This window comes from Kogia breviceps, chromosome 14 (genome assembly GCF_026419965.1).
Source record: "Kogia breviceps isolate mKogBre1 chromosome 14, mKogBre1 haplotype 1, whole genome shotgun sequence".
Lineage (NCBI taxonomy): Eukaryota > Metazoa > Chordata > Mammalia > Artiodactyla > Physeteridae > Kogia > Kogia breviceps.
In genome coordinates this window covers 29,417,419-29,434,370 of record NC_081323.1, presented here as the reverse complement: position 1 = coordinate 29,434,370, position 16,952 = coordinate 29,417,419, and the positions used below count along the sequence as shown (strand labels likewise).

Sequence of the window (16,952 nt, the reverse complement as noted above, 5' to 3'; positions counted from 1 at the left end):
GATCATTCTGCAGTTTTACTTCCTCAGGAGTGGGGTCACCAGATAAAATAGGGAACGCCCAGTTAAATCTGATTTTCAGACAGAAAACAAATACATCTTCCTTTTTGAAATCTGGCTGCCCTACTCAGGAGTAATGGGGAATGGGGCTCTCTGCTGGGGTTCCTACACGGTTACCCTGAGGGTTTCCTCAGATGATAGAAAAGAGAGCTCCTGGGAAGGCCAGTGCACCCTGCACACGGATGATAACACTGACGCTCTTGAACTGGAACATTTCAGGGCACCTTCGGGTACACACTTGCCCAGTTTCACCAACCCCTCCTCTCCCATACCGCCCCCTCAGCACATGGCCTGTACATGGTATGCATTTACTTACTGACTCCTAAAAAAACCTTGTGAAGGAGGCCTACACTATCCCTGTTTGATCAGTGAAGAAACTGAGGCACAGAGAGGTTAAGGAACTTGCCCAAGGCCACACAGCGAGTGAGTGGCAGGGCCAGTGTTCTGGTGTCTCCACCACTGAGGTGAGGTGTGCTGCCTCTCCAGGGTGAGCAGATGTGTGTGTTTGTGACCCTGACTTAGGAGTTCTAAGTGCAGCTTTGCTTCCTGGCTTTGGCTTCTACAGCCAAGCTGAGTGCTGACAATTCCCATCTTGGGTCTGTTCTTAGAAGATGTGCATCTCTGAGGTGAGTGAGGCCAGTGCGGAGGGGTGTGCACAAGGCGTGGACTCTGGGGGTTCTAGGTTAGAAGCTCCAGATGGAGAGAGGGGACTGGGGGAAGGGGCTAATGGCAGGTGGGGAGGTGGAAGGATGTGTTTTTATCCCTTCTTCTTTCCCTTCCTCCGTTCTTCTCCCCAGAGGCTGTGTGGCCTTAGGAACCCCCTCTCCCCAGATGGCCAACAGTCGCCACATTCCAAGGGCCTGTGGATGCTAAATCGCTTAACACGTGGACGGTTCTTCAACAATCCAAGGGGTGGGGGGTGCACAGTATGCCTTCTTGCTCCTTAGATTTATGTGCCTGGGAAGGAATTTCTGGGAATACGCCTATCTTGGAGAAAACATTGCTGACCTTGCCTTTCCACGATGGGTGGCTTTAAACCAAATGTAACTTCTGAGTGCCTTCAGAGCATTAAAAAGGCAAAAAGGGCGAGGAAGGTGAATCTGGACATGGAGCAAATCTGTCCTGCTTGGAAATTCACCAGGTGGCACATGGACACAAAGCACAGTTGCGGTTTACAATTTTTTTTTTTTTTTTTTTTTTTTTTTTTGGTGTGGTACGCAGGCCTCTCACTGTTGTGGCCTCTCCCGTTGCGGAGCACAGGCTCCAGACGCACAGGCTCAGCGGCCATGGCTCATGGGCCTAGCCGCTCCGCGGCATGTGGGATCTTCCCAGACCGGGGCACGAACCCGTGTCCCCTGCCTCGGCAGGCGGATTCTCAACCACTGCGCCACCAGGGAAGCCCATGGGGCTTACAATTCTATTTGAAACTTTTGAAATATTACCTGAAGACATTTGCAGACTTATTCATCATTTCATAGACTGTGAGTAAATCCAGAGTTCCTGTGTTGGGTCAAGATTTCTATAGCCTCAACCTGCCTCTCCTCTCTAGGAAGCAAGCTCCGTGGGAAATCCCCTTCCCAGGGACCAGCTCAGGGGCACAGAAAATTCTGGAAGGGGATCCAGGCAGGACTTGGCCCAGATGCTCACTCTTCAACTCTGGCCCTGACTGGCTGCCAGAGCTAACGCTGCTGATGAGATGCTGGGGGTCTTCTGTTTCACGGGGTGGCGAGATGAAAAAGGAGAGGTGTCCCTCTTCTCAGAGAGACCAGGTCAAGTGCAGGGCCTCACATGGCTGCTTCCACCTCCCAGTCTCCCATCTGCCACCTGTGCTGAGAGCATCCTTCCTTTTGGCTTCCTGTGCGCTCAGGTGGTCAGTATCCATGCTGGACGTTCTGGAGGAAATCCTGCCCTAATTTGACTCTGTTTTCTTAAGGGCAGCAAAACTTGGGCCAAATCCACACACACACACATATATATATTCTTTTAATTTAAGGAAAACAGAGAAGTGAAACAACAAGGTCAGAGGGTGGTTTAACATATACCTCTTCCACCAGATGGTCCGACGAAGGGAGGCCCTCGGGTGCCCTGAGCTGTGTGCGCCATGAGCCAGCTCTGCTTCCCAAGGACAAAGGAAGCAGCAGGAGTCTGTCCCCACTGCCGGCCACGTACCTGAAAGTCGTCCACTGAGGGGATGGTCCGGTTGGTGGTCCTCCGCTTGTGCCACTGTCTCAGGGTGTCCCTGGCCTCAGAGCTCAGCAGTCTTGCTGCCTGCTCTTCCTGGAAATTCTTTATCAGGGAAAGTGCTCCGTAGGCGCTGGTCAGGTAGTAGCCTCCTGGAAAGGATGGAAAGAATGAGTTCTCCAGGGGTTTACCAGTTGGACAACAGTTGGGGGCCCACAGAGTTGGAGGTCCAGTTCGGCATTTTCTCCTTCTCTTCCACATGCATTTCCTCAAGGGACCACATGAGAGCACATCTTAACCCATCCATTCCTGCATCCGTCTCCATGGATGTACAGCTGACCCAGGCCTGGGCCACCACCCACGGCACTGCAGACCACGCCCTGCTTTCCCTGATGGAATTTCCATTCCAACGGGTGAGACACACAGAATCTCTATTATCTAAGCACAGTTGTGAAAATGCTTTGCCAGAAAAGGTCAGGGTGCTGGGGCCTGATGCAGGTGGGGAGGCGTGTGAGGACGGCAGGGTCCACCTTTCTGAGGCCAGAACCCTTTACTACAGGAACAGGAATCCACCTACTTCTGGCAACACCTGTTTTGGGGTTTTTCCTTTAGGAATTACTCTTTTCTAAATTTTGAGTAAACTATACACTTTGAAATGAATACACAGTATACATGTGTGCCCATGATAATATGAATTCTTCAAAATAACTTCTCCCTCCTGATTCCCTTTCTTACCCTTACCTGGGGACTGTCATAACATGACATTTAGGAAAGAGTAATTTACAAGGAAAAGCAAGTGATGCCCCTTTGCTGGTGCATTTGGGAATTATGTCTTATGTTTGGGGGAGTGTTAAAAAGATTTACAACACTCTGAGAGACATAAATGTGTTCACAGTTTGGTCCTAAACTATAATTAATTAGGTGCCTTCCTGAAACTTGTAAGCTGTGTGCTAGAGAAACACTAGGGGGCGCCCCAAACATTTATTACAAATTCCCTAATTGGGCACAGCACATCATCAATTGAGACATTCTTTGTCCAAATACCTATCGAATCTCCACCGTGAGCCAGGTACAGAGCAGGAGTGGGTTTGTAAAAATTAGAATCAGAGTCCCTGCTCTATAAATGTATTAAAGATGATGGACATTGGCGGTTTATTCATGCAGGGACCAGAAGTTAGTTGTGGTTTAATGAGTTTTGTCTGAAAGTATCTCTTTCATGGCCAAAGTATTTAGCTGCTAACACAAGACCCTGGAGAACTTTCTCTCTGGTCAACAGATGGCAACACTCAAGATGGCAACTGGTCCACCATCTAGGAAACGAGCTGAACGCCCCCTGTGACTCATACTGAGAAAGAAACACACTTTTGTGGCTTTCAGGTCACTGGCAGAGATTTGGAGTACAGCGCTTCGAGTGGCTGATTTTTACTAAATATTTTCCCCATGAACAAATCACATGATTGAGTGGGAAACTCAGTAGTATGGAATTTACATGTCACACAGAGGATTTCAGGAGAAACCAATATGTATGCAATACTTAAGAGAGGCTTGTGGAGGTGTCAGGATTGGAGCTCGGACTTGGAGGGACTATGACAGTTGAGTTTGGGAGGGGACTGTTTCCTCTGAACGTCAAATTTTAGACTCCATGGCTCAGAGTTCAGGCCTCTATGGAGAAAACTCCAAATGCTGGAAGCACAAAACTGACCACACTTTGAAACATGTGGATGCAATTAGAGGAAGGTTTAAATTTCTGCAAAATCTAACCCTGCCAGCAGAGCTGTGCACGTAAAAGGGATTCTATGACGCCTTTTCCGCAAATGAAACTACCTGCTTAAACAGCAGAAAACAGATGTGGGCTGCCGTCCCGCAAACCAGAGGACTTTGGGCAGTAGGGCAGGATGCAGGGCTGGACCAGCAGTGCATCTCTGCTTGGCTGCCTCTTCCTCCCAGACTGCAGAGCTCCGGTCTGAGAGGCGGGCCTGATCTGCAACCACGGCCGCCTGACCGGGCCACCCTGCTCTCCCAGGAAGAAGGCTGAGAAACCAGGACACGGCTGAGTGGAGGCAGGCTCTAGTGAAAACCCGAGCTTTCTGGCTGCGCTGTAGTTTTGCTAGCTGGGTCCTTGTCTCTCTCTGTGATTCCTGGAGTTGAGGACTGTCACCGGCCCATCTGTCACTGACATAGTGGCCAGGGCAGTGCCTCGCTCCGGGGAAACGATGGGAAAGGTGGCAGGAAGTGGCTGTCTCGACCTTCAGGCCACATGATGTAAGTGTATGTTTGTCCTAAGCACACTGTCAGCAGCAGAATGGTAATTTTCTGAGGGAAACTGGCATGCCCTTCCCCCAAAGCCCCAAGAGTTCAGCATACTTTTTGCTAGAATTAAACATGATTGAAGCTCAAAAAAACCCCAGATGCATATAAAATTATAAAAATAATGCAGTGGAAGAAAGGAAAGCAGGGGACAGAGACATTTGTATGTTTCCTCTTGGTCCCTGGACAGAGCCACATGATTTTCCCCTCCTGGAAATCCCAGGGCAGAGCAGGGGAGGAATGCTCCCGGCAGGGTCTGGCCAGAGGGTCTGGCCTCAGCATCGTGAATATTAATGAGGGGAGATAAATGGGGGAGAGGTAAAGGGATGGAGAGGCTCGTTCACAGGATGAAGATATTCATCACTGGTCTGGAGTCAGCGTTGTCCCTACAGGGACGGAAGGGGGACCCTCAGGGCTCCCTGGAGGTCAGACACTCAGAATGAAAGCCAGGCACTGGGGACTTAGTGAACGAATGGACACACTCGGGAGTGACACTGCACTGCAGTTTCCTGCAGGGAAAATCCTGGGATGATGCATTCCCTGGGGAATCCCATCAGCACGTGGATGGACCTTTTTACTCAAGCCCAGACTAAAACTCACTGGAGAGAAAAAATGTTATGCAACGATTCATCACTCAGGGTCTATCTGGGCTCCAACAGGGACACATGGAAATGGACTGTCAGGATGCACAAGGATGAATAGGCTCCGATCTGCTCCCCTTTAAGAAGACAAGGTCACACAAGAGTCCTAGTTATTCCAAGCCTGTGCATCACAGTGACAAACACCCCAATTACTTCTGTGATAAATGCGTAAGGAGAGGAATTCCCGCGAAGACGTGGATACAAGAAGGAGACTGAACGGACAAAGTAAATCGAAAGCAAACCGCCCAGATTTTACTCCTCTGTAGTTTTATGTTAATGATGAGCAGATTCTATTTTTTAAATAGAAAAGGAAATTAATGCTGTTTTCGTCTTGAAAACCAAATTTAAAAAATAAAGATGAAAACAAAAGACAGGGCTTTGTCCGATTTGCTGACAGTGGGAGGTTGTGCCAGCAGTGGAATTATTCTCCGACGAAAGTTTATAGCTTCCCTTTGGAATCAAAGAAACCATTTCTACTAAAAAATTGCATTTATTCTACTGAATGTTGTTTTTTTTTTTTTTTTTTTTTTTTTTTGCGGTACGCGGGCCTCTCACTCTTGTGGCCTCTCCCATTGCGGTGCACAGGCTCCAGATGCGCAGGCTCAGCGGCCATGGCTCACGGGCCCAGCCGCTCCGTGGCATGTGGGATCCTCCCAGACCGGGGCACGAACCCGTGTCCCCTGCATCGGCAGGCGGACTCTCAACCACTGCGCCACCCGGGAAGCCCTGAACGGCATTTTTTATTGCACTTAACCAATCTCAGTGAAGTATAACTATGGCAGGGTTGCATTTTTTGTGTTTTTCTAACTTTTCCAAATTTTCTGTGATGAACATGTATTACTTTTGTAATCTGAAAAAAAAGTCAGCACATTCTTACAAATGAACAAAATTAAAACAGCTGTTAACAATGAAGATGTCAAAAAAGCACCCATATAAGTGCCAAATGGGCCTGGGGTTTTATTTTGGGGGATGAATATGTTTTGGAGCTGGAAAGAGGTGGAGGATTGCCCCAAATTGTGAATGTATTAAATGCTACTGAATCGTTCACTTTAAAATGGTAATTTTATGTCATGTGAACTTCAATTTAAAAAAAAAAAAGAAAACGAAACCGAAGCACCCAGATCCTCCCACTTCTTCAAAAGCCTGTTACCTTCTCCGTGTAACAGGGATGGGTCCAGGAGTTCCATCATGTACTCAATCTCTGTGTCCAGTTCCAACATGTCACACTGGGCTATGACATAGGTCAGGACCGGTAAAAAGTCATCGGCTCCATACATCCTCCCTGGAGTAGGAAGAAAGGGGGAGACAGACGGGGATATTTTTATCAACATTTCTTCCTTTCATATCCTACTTGCTGCTTTTATTAGACAGCAAGGAGTCATGCTGGGGAAGTGAGCTATTCATAAAGAGAGATGGGTGTTTCTGGAATCCTACAGGGCCTGGGCCTCTCCCCACTGCCCACATCAGAGACCAACCCTAACTCACAATTTCAGAATGAATGTCTGAGTCAATGAACACAGGGAAGATTTTCTCCCCATTTCCATGATTTGCATCAACCTACGCAATAGAACAGAGTACTTTGAAAGAGTTTAAACTTTTTAGCAAGTGACACGATAAACCATTTGCGGAAGTGTCTACTTAATGCTGTCACTCCTTTAGTGTCTTGTTTCCTGTTGCTTTCTGTGCAAAGTAATCAAAACTTAGTGACAGAACCAAACTCGAGCAAGGAATAACTTGTTCCTTCTCTGTCTTCAATGTGAGCTAAATGTACTCATTCAGTGTACACTGAATAGATATATACGATTAATATCTGGTGAAAAATGTTTAGTCTTTACTGCTACTTTTTATGACAATGCAGATTCTCAACTAGGGGTGATTTTGCCCACCCCCGCATCCCCACCAGGGGAGTCTGGCTTTGTCTGGAGACATTTTTCATGGCATCCAAATGCCGATAAACTTCCTACAGGAAGCAAAATGGCCTCACAGTGAAGAATTCTCCGGGTGTAATGTCATCAGTGCTGGGATTGAGAAACTGTGCCTTGAGAAGAGCAGAGCCCTGTGCAGACATAATTTGGGGGACGTTTTATAAACGATTTCACGGACTACAGAAAGTACATTTCTTGCGAGTGAAGTATGCTTCAAAACTGCAGAGGGGCTGTTCATCAGCGTCGCCAGCTCTGGAGCGCGTGTGTTAACATCTCTGCCTAACAATCTGCAAAGTGCTTGCACACGGCAACCGCCTCCAGCCATGGGTAACAGAGCCTGTGTTTTCTCTCCGCTGCTTCTGCATCAAGCGATTACACTCAGAGGAAATGTTGTGACCATCCACGGAATTAAAAAGGCTCACCTACGACCTGGAGCACTGCAGGGCTCATCGCTACCCATGAATCAGGGTCACTCCTGCACCTACAAGAAGCAGTGCAGGGGAAACCCAAGGGCTGACTTATGTGAATTCCTACTACACTGCATCAGTTTGGAACAAAGAAGGGAGAGCCAATGAAATGGCGATGATGAAGCCACATTATAGCTGAATGCTCCAAGTTTCTGACAGATGCTGTAAATCACCGACACAAACCCTCACTGGCCAAAATGTAGTAACAACAGGAATAATCATAAATATTTCCACCATGTTTGGGGCTATGCATGCGTTGTCCCATCTAATCTGCACCTTAGGAGGAAGGATGGGGTCATACCCTCGACAGGTGTAGAACCGCAGCTTGGAAGGTTGATTACGGTGGCCAAAGCCCCACAGTTCATGAACCCATTCGCAGAGCTAGGATCTGAACTCAGACTCCCAAGACTGACTCTGTATCCACTACCCTGAACTACATCTTTTATAATCTGGCATCGTACAAAAGTCCTGTTGCCCTCCTCCGCTTACTTTTTTGGTGCTATTTGTTGCATGTGGACTAATTTGCCAGACACCAGAGTAACACTTGTATTTTTGTGAGCCACTTGGTGAAGTCAAGAAACTGAAAGGAAGCGCAGTTGGGAATCAGAAAGCCTGATGTGTCCCAGCCCCATTGTGAGGCCAAGAGCCCGGACGGTGTGGCCTCACCTGAGTTGTTCTCCATGACGGTGTAGATGAGCTTGCAGACCCTCAGCAGCAGCATGACTTTCTTTTCTGGTGAATACATCTTCTGCATGGTCATGAACTTGACTTTGATTTTCTCCACGTCCACAAAGTCAGGGGTGGGGGCGAAGACGCCCAGCTCCTGTGGATTCCTCTGCCGCACGAGCTGCAAGTTCTCCTTGAGTTGTTTCCATGAGCCGTCGGCCACGTGGAAGTGCTTCAGCATGGCCTCGACGTGGCCCTTCAGGGGCTTCAAGATGCACTTGTGCATGGCTTTTTCCAATACCACATCTGCCAAAGAAAGCACAGCTACTGTGACCATTGTCTGAAGAATGAAGAAATGCAAGGTCTGCTTTCTGGGAATGGACACCTGCAACTTAGTGCATTGGTTATCGGGCAGACGCGTCTGAACTACACACCCAGCCAGCCAAAATTTAGCGTCACGTCACTCACGCGCCAACCTTTTCTCTTCAGTAGAGTCAGGAAGAATGAATCTTCCCTAATAGCCTTACAGTCTCTCTTGCATGCAGTCCATACAATTGAATATACTTGGCTTTAACTGCTTTTACACCTCCTCACCAATAAGCACAGGTGAATATTCTAGAAGACATTCTTTTGACCCAGTCCTTCCACTGAGGGTCCAGTGGACAGTTAAGCAAATGTGTTATGTTAAAGGAAGGATTTGTTAATAGCAAGGGTTCCAGCTCCCTTAAAATATTTCCTGACCAAAAAAAAATTCAGTTAAATACACATGGTATCTAGGATTGGATTCTGGACCATAAAAAGTCTTTATGTCATTTGTTATATATATAAAGGACATGAGTGGGGCATTAGATGAGATTTAAATAAAGTCTGCAGATTAGATAATATTGTTAACAGTGAATCTGGCTTCTTTCACACAGATTGAATCTTGGAGACTCAGCCAGCTGTGTCTGGAGTGTGCTCTTTTTCACAGAATGAATCTTCCATGAAAGTTAATGAAAGTTAATTTCACTGCAGTTTTGTAACATGATGTCCCTGTTTTTAGAAAATACCCACTGAGTATTTTGGGATAAAGGGACACAATGCCTACAGCTCTCTCTTCTGGTTTAGATAAAAGGGAATGTGTGCACGTGTGTGCGTGTTTGTGTGTGTGTACGTGCGCGCGTGTGTAAACAGAGAGAAAGGCAGGGAATGAAGCAAGTGTGGCAAAGTATTAACACTGGGGAATTCGGGTGAAGGGCAGACGTGATTTCTTCATACCCTTTTTGCAACGTTTCTGTACGTCTGAAATGACTTCAAAATAAAAATTTTTTAAGTCTCGAAGTGTGTTTCTGTTCAGAGTTAGGAAACACCTTTAGGTGTGGGAGGCATTAGTTTTCCCTCTTTCTTGGAATGGTTTTGCCCAGTGGAGTAGCTTTCTTGGCTGACAGTACAATGACCAGGACCATGAATCTGGAGGTCTGGTCTGAAGATGGTCTGTACTGTGAGAAGCTCTCTGCTTCTCCCACACCCGCTTTTCCATCTCAAATGTTTCACATTCTCATCAAAGCTCCACGGGTAGCAACCACACCTAATATATGACACTTGGATGTGATTTCATCTTGGAAGCCCACAGATCCATGGAAATAGCCTAGTTACCTCTCTGGCCTTTGGAATTCCTGATATAGTTCAGATCACACTGAATCCAAATTAACACCTATTATTAGAAGATCAGGGACAGAGAGAAATCTAAACCAGACATACCCACAGAAATCAGGTTGAAGCAAAAGAGGTTATGAAGTAAGAAGAAAAACAGAACAGCATTTTCACTTCACATCTGGCATTAAAACAAATTACTTGGTTTGCATTGGTTACATTGTGTTAATAAACTTATATAAAGTCATACAGCATCTTTGACTTCACCCCAAATGGTCACGATGATCAAAAGTCAATCACAGCAATAACATTGAGTGCTAGGCTTAATGTTATGCTAGGCTCAGTTGGGCTAGGCTCAATCTAAGTACTTTATATCATTATCTTGTCTAATTTTTACAATACCTCTCTTATTTTTGCATAATACGACAATTATGCCCTTTTCACAGATGAGGAAACTGAGGCTTGGAGATGCCTAATGGCCTGCTTGAGGCCATACAACCAATCATCCTGCTTTTCAAAGTCAACGATTTCTTAGTTCTAAAGTTCATAGTGTTTCATAAACATTCACCAGTTTATTCCTCTATCCAAAGGTTCTGAAGCTACATTCCTGGTGACCTCTCTGCAGGAACGAGGTCACCAAGGGGGTTGAAAGTCATGTCAATCATTAACCAGGATGCACATGAATGTTGGCAGCAGTGTTACTCATAACAGTCCAAACCTGGAAACCACCCAAGGCCCATCCCAGTGGCATGGATGCGAGGATATATTCGCACAATGGAATTCAGAAAATGTAATTCAGACAACAGAAGATTCATCCCATGAGATAGAGTACACTGCTGCTCCAGAAACAACTGGCTGAGTCTGTAAGATACAATCTGTGTGAGAGAAGCCAGACACAGAAGAGCGTCTCCTTTAGCACGTCATTTATACATCAAGTTCAAGAGCAGGCAAAACCTATCTACGATGACAGGTCAGGATGGCAGTCAACCTTAGGAATAACCAGGGCTGAGGGGGGCACTTCTGGGGGGATGGAGATGGTTGATGCCTGGATCTGGGTGGTGGGTACAGGTGTGAAAATTGTCAAGCTGAGCACTCGAGATTCACACACTTTGTGGATATAAGTTAAATCTCAAGAACCATGTGGATAAATCAAACCAACAGAAAACACCTGTAGACCTTGAACCCCAAGGGCAACTTTTAATTTCCGAGCAAGGCTGGTCACCTCTGGGCCAGAGCATGCACACAAATTATCTCCAAAAGGTTGTGTGCTGTTCCGGGGACGACAGCAGAAAAGCTCGTCATCAGCAGGCTGTGTGGGTCCCCTGAGCAACTCATCCTTATCCCCAGGGAAGGGACGTTGGCCTTTGTGCCATAAACTCCACTCTTAGGAGCAAATGGGGCTGCGGAAATCTGCTAGGAAGGTTGAAACCTACAACCCACTGCTATGTGCCCATTCCCTTAAAACCCCAAATGAAAACAAAAACAAACTTAGAACATATTTTAAAGGCCGTAATTTAGAAATAAGGAAGACTGGTCTCTTTGCATTCTTTTTCAGGACTTTATTCCTGACTACCTCTCTTTACCCCCACAAATCCTTAATAAACGTGATGAATAGAAAAAAAAGGCCAAATGACAGGGACCCAGTACCCAACTGGTTCTCTCCAATAGGAAAAAACGGTTCTGCTCATGAAGCAAGAGGGAAAAATGATTTTAGGAAACAAAAGGAACAGAAACTCTTTCAGAATGTGGGCTAGCTCAGAACAAAAGGTAAGAACACATGCGTCAACGTGGCTTATAAATTGCTACTGTCTGTTTTTTTCTACCATCTCTGGTTGCTTTAAACCCAAGAATAATGCTGTTGTGGGCACTTTATATGCACCGACTTTTCAGATCCTCCAACAAACCCATGGTGCGGGAACTATGATTTATCTTATAGATGAGGAAACTGATACCCAGGGAGATTGATGCCACACAGGTAGCAAGAGGGGTAGTGAAGATTCAAACCCAAGAACTCTGGTTATGTCAACTGTGTTTATTTACAAACAAAGAAAACAAGAAGATACTGGAGAACTGTTTGAGCTACCACAGTTTGAATATTAGAAACCAACTGCTAACTGAATCACCAACTGGAAATACATTTTCTGAAAATATTTATCGAGATCCTATCAACTGGCCCCAAAGCTCATCCATAGAGGGGAATAGTAAGGAGCATCGGCTTGGAGCTCCGTGCCCTAGTGTGACCCAACACGGTGATTTATAGGAAGAGTTAAATGTGTCGGCCTCTGGTGCTACTAAGTGATCGCCCCCCCCCCTCTTAGGAATGAGGACAGAAGCCTAACGTCTGTTACTTCACTCTGATCAGCGGCACAGATTCCAGAGAAAGTCAGACTTGAGACAGGGAACCATCACAGGACAGGATCACTCAGCAGCTCGTTTGAACACTTTCTGCTCACCCACTGCTGCCGTAGGGGACGCGAGAGCCCAGAAGATGAAGTCCAGAGAAGCCGCGTGTCTTAGAAAGGGTGCGAGGAAGCGGTCTGGCAGCCCGCCCGTCTCCATCTTTCTCAGTGACTCTGGCCATGTGACCTCACCTCACCTCTCTCACCAACACTGCCCGGAACTTCTGAACCACCATCGACTCCTCACCCATGGCAGGCAAGACAGAAGTAGCACTCTGAACCTGACCGATTGTCAAAATAAAACAAAATAATATTCAACATTCTCCAGGGACTCTAACAGAACCCAGAGTCTCAACAACATGATATCCAAAAGGAGCAGGTCGCAACCTGCGTGACAAAGATCAAAGATGAAGTTAGGTCATACCGCCTCTTGGTGTATTCAAGTTCTAGCATTCTGATTATCCTTTCGAGAAAGTAAAGTAGAAGAAACAGAAGCTAATGTTTTTTGGCAAGAGGTGGGCCTTTTTTGTAGGCAACTCAAACTGTGAAATGCAAACGTTTGCCATCCCTAATACTGATGGGTGTCTGTTTGCACAGTTCCTGTTACAAGGGGCTGTACGGATGCCCGAGCTCTATCTTGGCCCTTGCTCCAGCCCTATGATGAGGAACAAGTGCCATCCTCACTTTGCAGATGGACATGAGGCTTAGCAGTCAAATGACTTTCCCTGGACGGTGGAGAACCTGGTCATTCCTACTGCAAAGAAGCCAGGAGGTGGCACAACGGGCCTTGCTCTGAACAAGAAGGGCAAAACGAGCTCGTTCTTTCTTTCTGTGCTAACATTGTTTCCTTTGGCTACACAACTGGATTAAAGATCAGGGCCGATGTCAACTCAGTGCATTCCAATCACTTTTATGTACTTTACACGTTTTTAAACTACCCTTCCACTGACATGAGTACATAATCCCTATTTGTCTTCATTTGAGGTCTCCCAGAAGCCCACCCAGACACAAAAGGATGTGAGTGGTTCCCCTGGGAGGGGAGTCCAGGAAGCATTGGTACCAGATGGGGTGAGGCGGCCAACGCCGAGAGCTTTGTTAACCAGTTACCACTGGGAGGAGATGCACAGCGCAGGGTGCCTCAGAGCTGGGCCCCCAGGGGAGGCGGCTGGGGGACTCACACACCTGCTCCCTTCAGTCCCTGCCTGAGGGTGGCTTCCCCAGGGTGTGGTGGGCTTTAATCCCCCAGCCTTTCCATCCGCCCTGGACTAGGGCTCTGGTGGCACCAGAAAGTGTCAGGAAAATGCTGCAGGTGCTGACAGCTGGAAATCCAGCAGGGGAGTGAGTGTCAGTGGCGTGGGCACAACAGTGTCTGGTAACCCTACTGCAGGCGAAGAAGCGGAGGCACAGAGAGGTTAAGACACGTGACCAAGCACACGCAGCTCAGCAGCAGCCAAGCTGGGACTTAAAACCACAGTCCAGCCTGAGCACTTACTCTAACCCACCCCCTGCCCCCTCCACCCCCTACCTTTCATCTGGGAAATGTATTCACCCTTCTCAGCTAGCTGAGATGTGACACCCAGGCAGCCACAGGAACACCTGTCTAACCTTCTGCACAAACTACTTATGAAAAGCAGACAGACCACCTTGTGTCCCAGTGGCCCTCGGGTCAGATGTGAACTCCAAACGAGAGGTTTTCCACTTTGCGGCCTGGAGGGAAGAAGATGAGCTTTCCAGGCCTCAGCTTCCTCATCTGTAAAATGGGACCACTCACAGCTTCCTGATAGGACTGTCGGGAGGACTGGGGGAGACCTACATAATGAGCACCTCGTACGCACCTGACACCTAGTAAGTGGGCAAAAATCACCGGTTCCCTCTGTTCCTTTCCACGGTGAAGTGTATGTCTTTGATAAAGGACACCAGGATTACTGATTCAGGCCTGTTTGGTTTGGTTTGGTTTTTTTTCTGTATTAACTGTGGTTTACTTGGTTTGATGAATAGAAAAGTCGCCTGGCTTCCTGTACATTCAGTCCCCCAGTATTTGCGGGTTCCACATCAGTGGATTCAACCAACCGTGGATGGAAATATTCTGGAAAAAAATAATTTGGAAAGTTCCAAAAGACAAAGCTTGAATTTGCTGTACGTGGTCAACTATTTACATAGCATTTACACTGTTTTGGGTACTATAAGCAATCTGGAGACGATTTAAAGTATAGGGAGCATGTGCGTGGGTTCTATGCAAATACTACAGCATTTCATATAAGGGACTTGAGCATCCTTGAACTTTGGTATTCACGGGGGTCCTAGAACCAACCCCCCTCAGATACCAAAGGACAAGTATACAGCTTTCTCTCTCCTGTCTTCTGACTCTTCCGCAGCCCCTCCCATCCACCGATACAAGGACTGGCCCTCGGGGTTTTCCTGCCCCGAAACTCCCAGTGTTTTGTCACTACCTCATTCCGACCCCATCTCACAGCTCAAAACCACAGATGAGCTGAGTGTCTTGGGCAGCGGTGTGTCTCAGAGCGATGGGAACAGACAGCCCCCAGCCCCACTGCAGATGAGCAAGCGTGCGGGCCGAAGGGTGGGTTTAACTCATCACCACCACTTTTTGGTCAACTAGCTGCAGAGGGCCTGGGTCGCGCTGCTGCCCCTGCCCTGTGTCTGCCCACTCCAGGCCCCTGGCACCCGGCCTGTCACATGGATCCTCAGGTGTTTTGGGCCAGTGTCTGATTTGACTGGCGGGTACCTGGGCTAGAGTGACTGTTGACGAGTGTGACTCTTACCCTGCCTGGGGCCATCTCTCTAAAATGCTCTCCGGCACCTTCAAGGCTCAGGCGGCTCTAGGGATGGGCCCTGACTTGCCCTCCATCCCTTCTTCCCACCACATCCCCATGAATGAGCAGCCCACGCTCTCGCTGAAGCCAACGGCCCTCTGCGCCTTTCCTCACACTGTACCCTGTGCCTGGCAGGCTCCTCACATTCCCCGATGACAGGGATCCCCAGGAAGCCTTGCCTGCCTGCCTCCCCACACGGCTCCCCCTTGCTGCATGCTTGGAGCTCTTTGCTGCGTCTGCAACGCATGGCACAAAGCAAACTTGACCTCCCTCCTGGAGAAGCCCTCCGCACACCAGACCTGGGGTGAGCCGCCTGCAGCCCTGAGCCCCAGGCCCACAGGTAGCGTGTGTTCCACAAGTGACCTCTGAATGGAACTGAAAATCCTTCCTTGGGGTGGCTACATGAAAACTATGTTTCTTCTCCTTAGCCCTGCAGAATCCAGAAAGCGTGACTCCAGTGATGAGCCCCTTGCTCGGGCGTGGGGCAGCCACCAGAGGCCCCCGCAGGGATGTCCTGTAACCTGGGGTTGCTTTAAGGATTGTCAGCAATACATCCTTCGGCCCTTAAATAATGAATGATAAAGGAGGCTTTGTCACTTAAAGGAAGATCCCACCAGCCCAGGAGAGACGACCAAAATAAAAATGACAAGCACTGGGGTGGTGGTCGATCATTCACCTATATTTTTGTTCGTTTTGGTGGGCTTCTAGGAAGGGCATTCTGTAAACGTATAGGCTATATTCATTCAATGTTTTATGAACGAAATTCACCAGAGTTATTTCAGTGCCTTCTAGTAAAAGTTGTTAAAAATGAAGGCAGTGGAGAGGAGACCCATCTTCCTTACAGAACAATTCTAAATAATTGATGCAGCCCCTCCGGCCTCAGGGAGGTGGGACTTAATTCTACCCTCGTCCCTTGAGTGTGGACAGTGCTAGGGGCCTCCTTCCGAAGAACGGAATATGGAAAGGGGAGTACTTTTTAAAAAAAATTTATTAATTTATTTATTTTGGCTGCATTGGGTCTTCGTTGCTGTCTGCGGGCGTTCCCTAGTTGTGGCGAGCAGGGGCTACTCTTCGTTGTGGTGCGCGGGCTTCTCATTGCAGTGGCTTCTCTTGTTGCGGAGCACGGGCTCTAGGTACATGGGCTACAGTAGCTGTGGCACATGGGCTTAGTTGCTCTGCGGCACATGGGATCTTCCCCGGACCAGGGCTCGAACCCGTGTCCCCTGTATTGGCAGGTGGATTCTTAACCACTGCGCCACCAGGGAAGTCCCAGGAGGAACGTTTTTATACGGCAGAGATCTAGCAAGCTCAGCCTTGGGCTGGTGATCCAGGCTGACACCATCACTGAGGAGTCACGTGGATGGTAGGACCCTCTGGTGTGGTGGCCGCCACAGGAGGGGCAGGAAGGCCTCCACAGGAATTGGCTTCGGCCCTACATGCATCCTGGCTTGAGGGCACTAGGCTCTGTTTCCTTATCTATAAACCTGAGGATACTGAACGGGGCCTCCGGAGGCAGTAAGGGGGTTTAAGGGATCCTCTGCATAAAAGTGTTCTTAAACTATTGTGGAGGCTGTCACTTGGTTCTACTAAAAACACAGGATACATTTAATACATACTCTCTACTCAACAGAGGCGGTGGGCTGTGACTTCCAGTTTCTCAAAGAAGCCCCTGGGCCTGGATGATAAGTGAGAACCTCCCACATGGATGCTGTGTCTGTGGCGGGAACAGGGCTGGCCCTGCAGGATGCAGTCCCTGTCCGGAGGCTGGGCCAACCAGGCAAGGCTGGGGTAAGGCCAGGAGGATGAGGGCTCCTCTGTGGGGTCTGGCCTCACCAAGACAGTC

General features: G+C 48.0%; 1 protein-coding gene across 6 annotated transcripts in view; it reads right to left on the bottom strand.

Annotated features, from left to right (window-relative positions):
• The window catches only part of RIN2 (Ras and Rab interactor 2), a 229,177-nt gene that overhangs the window by 5,257 nt on the left and 206,968 nt on the right, over positions 1–16,952 (bottom strand). For all 6 annotated transcript variants that reach the window (XM_059038842.2, XM_059038843.2, XM_067013790.1 and 3 more), the window contains 3 exons: positions 8,245–8,550; positions 6,337–6,468; positions 2,227–2,390 (listed from right to left, as the gene is read on the bottom strand). In XM_059038842.2, the coding sequence (XP_058894825.1) occupies positions 2,227–2,390; positions 6,337–6,468; positions 8,245–8,550 (602 nt within the window). The remainder of the gene's footprint in view (positions 1–2,226; positions 2,391–6,336; positions 6,469–8,244; positions 8,551–16,952) is intronic.